At 35.5% G+C, this 8,210-nt stretch overlaps 1 protein-coding gene across 1 annotated transcript in view; it reads left to right on the top strand.

The window, feature by feature from the left end:
• The window catches only part of LOC118763783, a 33,548-nt gene extending 28,177 nt beyond the window's left edge, over positions 1–5,371 (top strand). Inside the window, exons 4-5 of the mRNA XM_036503524.1 lie at positions 3,003–3,089; positions 5,209–5,371. Coding sequence (XP_036359417.1) covers positions 3,003–3,089; positions 5,209–5,371 — 250 coding nt within the window. The remainder of the gene's footprint in view (positions 1–3,002; positions 3,090–5,208) is intronic.
• The last annotated feature ends 2,839 nt before the right edge of the window (positions 5,372–8,210 follow it).

The following is an 8,210-nucleotide window of genomic DNA, read 5'->3' as shown; positions in this document are numbered from 1 at the left end:
TGTCTAACTTAATAGCCCACCTGGTATATATATATATATATATATATATATGTATATATATATATATATATATATATATATATATGTATATATATGTATATATATATATATACATACACACACACACACACACACACACACATATATATATTATATATATACAACAGCAGAGATACCCGGCGTTGCCCGTTTTACATGCAATTGAAGAATTAGACTTTTTCTGTTATATTTTCTTTATTGTACTGGAATATCTGTTTCGAATTTCATCAAAATTGCAGATGAGGGTTAATTTCCCTCTTTACACATCCTAAAATAATTCTAATCATGACACATGTATCCCATAAGACTCATCTTTATGCGCAGATTCCAAAATTCCAGTCTTATGGAACCTGTTAAAAGGATTTTGCTCCCAAAAAATGAAGGTCGTTGAGCTCGAAAATGTGGGAGTTAAGGCCCCTATTGGGGGTGGGTGTCTTAATGTCAGCCAGAGAAGTTGAATTGTTGGGAATCTTTTTAACTTGGTTCTTATAGCTATTGTTTCAATTTCTTTGAAATGGGAAATATATGTATGTTCACTGGGTTTGCAAAAGAGAGCAAAGCTACAGGAAACAAAAAAGCCGAATGATCACAATAAGCAGTCAGCTACCTTACCATAGTCGTTACCACTTCTAATGTAGGATTCCTCACCAAACATGTGACAGGCACAGCCGTAAGATGCTTTATGGATCTATAACAATTGGAAGGGCGTGACCCAACTGAAATAAACATCAAAAACTGTGTGACATGGGGGCTAAGGAGAAATGAAAGTGTCACCTCTGGAGTATGCAAATGACCACTATACCGATAGGTAACTGGACAGAATATATTTACAATCTATAAATGTCTTTGAATAACCAGTCACTCATCTTGGAAGGCCTTGAAATCAATGTTACTATCTGGGGACTATGTGTGACCCGGTGGTAATAAAAAGACTCAATGGAAGTCTGCAACCAAATAACTTTACTGAACACTTTGCAACTGAATCAGTGGAAGCAAAAATGCCTCTCATTTACTTGACAATTTATGCATCACATTGCAGAAATCACAATCTAAGTACATCTCAAAGCAAACTGTTACACTGTTGTACCATTTAATTACAAATAATGCTCATCTTTTATGCTCAGGTGACCCTACAGCTTCTAAGAGCACAAGGTATTCGTTTTTGCTTAGATAAAATGACTAAATTATGGGTGTTAAGTCCCCATGGAGGGGTCTTTCTAACTTCTAAGAAGATGAAATTTTAGAAATATTACTTCATTTGTGTCTAATATCTATGGTAAAAATTTCATCGACAGCCAGAATATATGAATTTTCATGGGGGTTATGGCCCTTATGCAAAGAATATAATTTTCAAATTCCATAAAGATCCATTCAGTACTTTTGACCTAGTTTTCGATCATAAAAAAATGACTAGAATTTTCGGAGTTAAGGCCCTCATTAACCGAATTTTCCATGCTGACGTTAAACATAGGATAATTCATTCACCTACTTAAATATATATATATATATATATATATATATATATATATATATATATAATATATATATATATATACATGCATACAATATACATTCATTATACATACATACATACATATATATATATTATATATATATATATATTATATATATATATATATATATTATATAATATATATATAAAATTTATATAAAACTTAGATATGTTTCGACCAAAGATTGTGGCAGGCCATGTCTAAATTAATACAACCACCTGACAGGATTATCTAAATCCCTTTTAAGTCAAGTTTTGTGGTATTATGTTCCATTCGAGTAAGGGGTTCTTGTTGAGTGAGTTGTAGCTAGGTATGGGTGGCTTGTCTGGTATTATTTGAAGAAAATTTGTGCAGATTCCGTTTAAAAGTGACGGGGTCCTTTTCCTTTTTGATCTGTTTTGGGTCAATTTTAAATAGGACAGGGCTTGTTGAAGAAAAGAAATTGTGTTGCAGTTTATGCGTTGTGTTCCTGAATTGGGTAAGGGACGTGTGGCCCGTGGTCCTAGCCGTCAATGAATTTTGTTGCGGTCGTTTCGGCAATGCTGGCGGAATATTCTCCACATCATTCAAATGATGTACCGCTCGCGGCGGGGCTGAGCAAGTATACGCATAATTATGCAGGGGAACAGAAGAACAAGAATATCAAATTATTGAAATTTATGTATGTGCAAGTGAACGGTTGTGTACGCAGGTGCATAAGTGTTCATGCATATATGTAGCTCTGTATATATTTAATAAGGTAAGAATGTGTGCTTACATATATGTATAATTACGTGTGATAGTATATAGCAGTGGTGTGTCTATATGAATGAAATAATTCTCACAATAGATGTGTGATTGCGTAAGAATATATATCTGTGTAACTGAATGCAAATGATTTCTTTATTCGACGATTTTGTCTTGGTTGTTGGATTCAATAAAAGATTTGACCGCTGAGGTTCCGAAAATAAGCCTGCTGGCCGAGCAACAGATCATATCTGTGACGGCCTTGGAATACTTGATTGTTAAAACATCTAAAGACATCTAATCATTTTATTTACATTGACACAGCGAAATACATAGTTGTGCTGATAAACCCAATTATCAAGGTAAAAACCGAGTTATCTGTAACACCCTGCTATTCTTCCTTGAAATATTTAACTCATGTTCTAAGTATATTCAATGAAAGTGATTAGAAGGCATCATCCATTTCAGAATTGTGTGAAGCTACTTAAAAGCGAAATAGCAAAATCGATCAGCACATTGCTTTTGCAGAGATCATAGGAGAGAATTCCGTTATGCGGTGTGATAGAAAACTTGCACAGAGAATGAGAATAAATCTGAAATTGAATTTAATGGATATGGATGAAACAATTGTAAACAATGCATTAAAAAGAGTTTGCTAACTCAATTCCGCAGTCTTTTTTCTTATTACTATATATAATCTACGGATATTTTGTGGATTTTCAGATTTGTGAACCCGAAGATTAATAAGAAAGATATAAAGAATGATATAAAATTTGAATTTTCGCGTGCGCAACTACCGTACTATTTAAGGTAAATGAACGCATAGCCCACTTTGATTTCAGTAAATATTTTAATCCACGAGCTTATGTAAGTTAATCCCATCTGAAAAATGTGCAATAACCTCTCCTGTCTCAAATAATAACAATCAGCAGTTTACCTCCCCTGAGATTTTTTTTCTACATATTGATTCATTTACAGAGTCCCATACAAGAACATGGAGTAAAAACGTTTTGCAATAATTTTTTATGTCATGATTAGGGAAACGCGAAACAGTCGTCTACCATGAGACTACCATATAAAATATCCTAAAACTATGCTAGCTGTGTGCATTTTACTTCTTTTATGAAATAGTTTTGCATTGCGCCTCACCAGGTGGGGGAAAACGCTTTATCGAAATTCCTTTTCTTTTTTTACTATATATATATATGTAAAGGCCAGTGCAAAAGTTGGTATACAGTAAGTATAACATCAATGTTATAATTATGGTTGGCGGCGAGCTGGCAGAATCGTTAGCACGCCGGGCGAAATACTTAGCGGTATTTCGTCTGCCGTTACGCTCTTATTTAATCTTAACAATACATTTATCGATTCACTTCAACATTTAAGTTTAATTTGTCAAAATATTTTCGTCGTCTTAAAGCGTCTTAAAGTGATTTTGACCTTCATCATTTCGGAATCGATAAAATAAGTTCCAGTAATCGGTTTACTCCATCCCCTCCCCCAAATTGTTGGCCTTGAGCCAAAATTTAAAACCAATTTTCTACGAAGTGAGTGGAGGAATAGAATTCGAGGAAAATGATACTTAAAAAAAGCACATGAAAGGGATAAGGCTATTTGTCCTGCTATTTTTCCATGTTTTTCCCCCAAAATTAATGTATGAATGTTGGGGAAAAGGAAAAAAAAAATCATTCAAAATGATAATATATGATCGTCGATTTCCTAAAGCTATATAATAAGGCCAATGCAGTAAAAAAATTTATTTGAGTAAAATTACTGCCGTGATGAAGAGAGAGAAAAAATATTTTAAAGATAAAGTAAGGCCATGAGAGGAAGACAATATTGACATTTTAAAGAACAATGAATAAATCAACTGTAGTACGCGGACATTGCAGACGTTAAAGAATGGAAGAGTGATTTCATTACAAGGCTGACAACTTTAGATATATTTCAATCATACATGACGTCAACGAAGCCTACGCAAATGGATAATTGAACTAAATATATTTTCTCTTCAATACGGATGCAATATTATTGTATGGAAAATGTCTTGACAAATACCGAATAGAACGCTCATGTCAAAACTGCCATTTGGTTTTCATGCAAAGTATTCTCTGGCTATATTTATGAATTACAAGATTTGTAGTAACCATACATATTCACACATTCGTTGACATACATCCAAGTTCAAGCGTATGTACACACGTATACACACACGCACCCACCCACTCACACACACACACACACACACACACACACACACACACTCACCGAGATACATACATACGTACGCACGCATGCAAACACACACAAACATATAAATTGCTTTATCTGTAGACTCAACGATACTCGGAATAAATTCAACATGAAATGGACTTTCATTGACAAGATTCCTTTACCTGAACCTCGAAGTTGCCAGCTTAGTCTCTCTGAGATACTTCACATACATCACCCATCTCATCCACCAAGGGGAAGAATAAGCAATGTTATTGTTGTCAGCATACATATGCCCTGTTAACTGACTTCAAAGTACGGGCAGCAGACAATCCAGATATAGAGGAGTTTGTTTGCGCCGACAGACGAGTTACTACTCATAAGATTACTGTACAACTGGACTGTGGTTACAGTGCCTAACAGGAAATGGCAGGGACTCTGTTGTGAGCAAAATGAGTAACTGGACAATTGACCGAGTATAAGATGGAAAGCTGGGTGGAAGACTATTCTTCTCTACTCGAAGAGATAGAAGTAAAACAAAGGCAATGTTTTACGGGATCTGGTTACTGAGGATGAAATACATGTTCATGTCCCAGAAATGAAGGCGCCGCACCTCAGAATTTCATGGAATATGGATCAGCACAGAAAACCATGGTGACTGATTTGAGGAATGGGAAGTATGTCATATTCCTTGATTTTCAAAATCATGGATGTAAAGTGAACAGCGGTACAAACTGAGTCATACAAAAAGCTTAGAGAATCCATTAGGAGGAAGGTCTACATTTGCCATAGCAATACGTGTCAACATACGTCTTCGGAAACAAATGAAGAAATCAGATGATGGGATTGTTCATTGGTACCCTATATTCCATACAGATTAGATCTGGAGTACTCCGAATTCCACTTCCTCCGTCCAATGAAACACAGTTGTTGGGAACAAATGAAAGTGACTAAATGAGACGAAATGAGAGTTGATGTGATTAAGTGCATGTACAGTGCATGCTTGAAATTTTAAAAGAGAATTCTAAAGTAGTGTCGAACGATGGCGCATATGTGTCGCTTGCGCTGTTGAGTCGTTTGTTTGTATGGACAAAGTGTTAATCTACAGATATGCGCAACTTGAATAACTCATGTCTGCTAATGAAAACTGTTATGGCGACCTCTGCTGTATTTTCTTTGAAACGTACGTAAAAATATATTTGTAGTCTTGTGTTTGTGTGGCAAGAAGTTTCAGTCTCATTGCGTGGTACCCTGATAAAGTGCCTTCTACTATAAACTCGGGCCGACCAAAGCCTTGTGAGTGGATTTGGTAGATGGAAACTGAAAGGAGCCCGTCATAAACTTCACACACGCACTCACTCACACATACACAGATACACACACACAAGCATACATAGATTATCGAACCCGTATATACAATGAATGGGCCATGCTTGTTCACCGATCTGCTGCGAAGTGGCGCGGTGGAGATTACATTTTCAAAGCGCCGGGTGTTTGCGTGGTCTTTAAAACACGAGGGTTGCTTCTAAATCACATTTGAATATACATGAACGATGAGAGGGACAGAAAATGGAAGATACGAGAAAGTTTATTAATCACTACAATTGTTTCGATCTCTCACGGGTGGAATACATAACAACTGGTTTAGGAGTATCCGACGGTGTAAGGTGTCTCTTCAGGTGATTACAAGATATATCTCGTTAAAATAACAACTGTTCCGCAATATATTTTCTCGGTTTGTGTATAGAAAAACAACAAATTAAACGATACAGATTCATCTTTATATAAGATCGATAATAAATAACAGATGCAAAAAGTAACGAATGCACAATACAGAGACAAAAGTATTAAATATAACCGTTGACAGATACGAATGTATAAACGTCCTCCCTTAGGTTGTATGACGCACGCACATTAGTCCTACAAACATCCACGGATATATAAGCATACATACAAGTGTGGTTTGATGCACATGCGTTCACAATACGAATTAAATATCTACTTATTGTTTATAAGAATGGGGAGGCTAAAGTTGAATTGAAATCATCCACACCATAAGATATATTATGATTACTAATTTGGTTAACGATTATTATATATATATACGTATGAATGTATGGGAGTGTATATATATATATATATATATATATATATATATATATATGTATATATGAAGATATATATGAACTACAAGACGCAGAACGTAATATACTGCATAACCTGCACCACGTGCAAGGAGGATTACATAGGTGAAACTGGAAATTCTTTATGCCAACGAGCCAGGATTCACCGACAACATGTCCGACAGGAAGAACGGCGCAAGATACCACTGAGTAAACACCTAGATACATGTGGAGAAGGAAAATTTGAGATCTTTCCCTTCTACAAATGTCCAAAGAATGACACATCCTTCAGGAGGAATATGGAAAAATGTTTCATAACTAAGTTCTGCCCCAAATTGAATGGCTGAAAATATCTCTATAATAAGCTGTACCAGATGAAGAACCAAATTTGTTAAGTAAACTGTATTAAACACACACTCACACACATACACGTGTACTCTTAACGTGTACTCTTAACGCAATTCTCGGAGAGATTCAGCGTGACAAGTCTGGCCCTTTGAAATATAGGTACAACAGAAAGAGGAATAAAGAATGAGAGAAAGTAGTGATGAAAGAATACAACAGAGTTTGCCGCCACCCCCTTGTAGGACTTTAGGTGTTTTCGCTCAATAAGCACTCAGAAAGCCCGGTCTGGGAATCGAAACCGCTATCCTGTGACCGCTAGTCCGCTGTCCTAACCATGGTGCCATTGCGGTTCCACAATGGAGCACTACATCGGTTACGACAACAAGGGTCCCAACGGAACAGCTTGCTCGGGAAATTAACGTGCAAGTGGCTGAGCAATCCACAGACACGTGTACCCAGAACGTGGTTCTCGGGGAGATTCAGCGTGACACAGAATGTGACAAAACTGGCGCTTGGAAATACAGACACAACTTATTTTTTGCCAGCTGAGTGGACTGGAGCAACGGGAAATGAAGAAATGAAGTGTCTTGCTCAAGGACATAATGCGTCGCTGGGAATTGAATTCACGATCTTACGATCGTGAGTCCAATGCGCTAACCCCTAAGCCACGCACCTTCACGCACACCCATATACATCCAATGCTTGATTCCTGTGCTTACATGGGATGGAGAATCTGGATTATGATATATGATGTATAAAAACATGTAATATACAAATAAATATCTGTAAATATAAAACCATCCGAATTTCTGAGTACCTCATTTCTTCTAATATATATACATACATACATACATACATACATATATATATATATATATATATATTATATATATATATATATATATATTATATATATATATAAGTATATATATATATATATGTATATTTATATATATATACACATAGGTATGTACATATGTATGTGTGTGCAGGTATGTGTGAGTATGCCTCTCTATTTTGTTTGTTTTTGTATAGATATGTTACATTATTATTAAACACGTATATATTTCTAAACGTTATTGGTTTTTGTTTTGTCAGAATACTTATGTGGCTGTATTTGTTTATATGTTTATATGTTTATATGTTTAAGGGACTATATATATATATATATATACGTTTAAATATTTGTTGTGCAAGATTTTTTATGTGAAGTCGTGTGTTGAAACAGATATTATTATATTTCGGAATGGTC

Source organism: Octopus sinensis, linkage group LG6 (genome assembly GCF_006345805.1).
Source record: "Octopus sinensis linkage group LG6, ASM634580v1, whole genome shotgun sequence".
In the NCBI taxonomy this organism is placed as follows: Eukaryota; Metazoa; Mollusca; class Cephalopoda; order Octopoda; family Octopodidae; genus Octopus; species Octopus sinensis.
The sequence above is the reverse complement of the archived record's forward strand: the minus strand, read 5'-3'. Positions and strand labels throughout refer to the sequence as shown.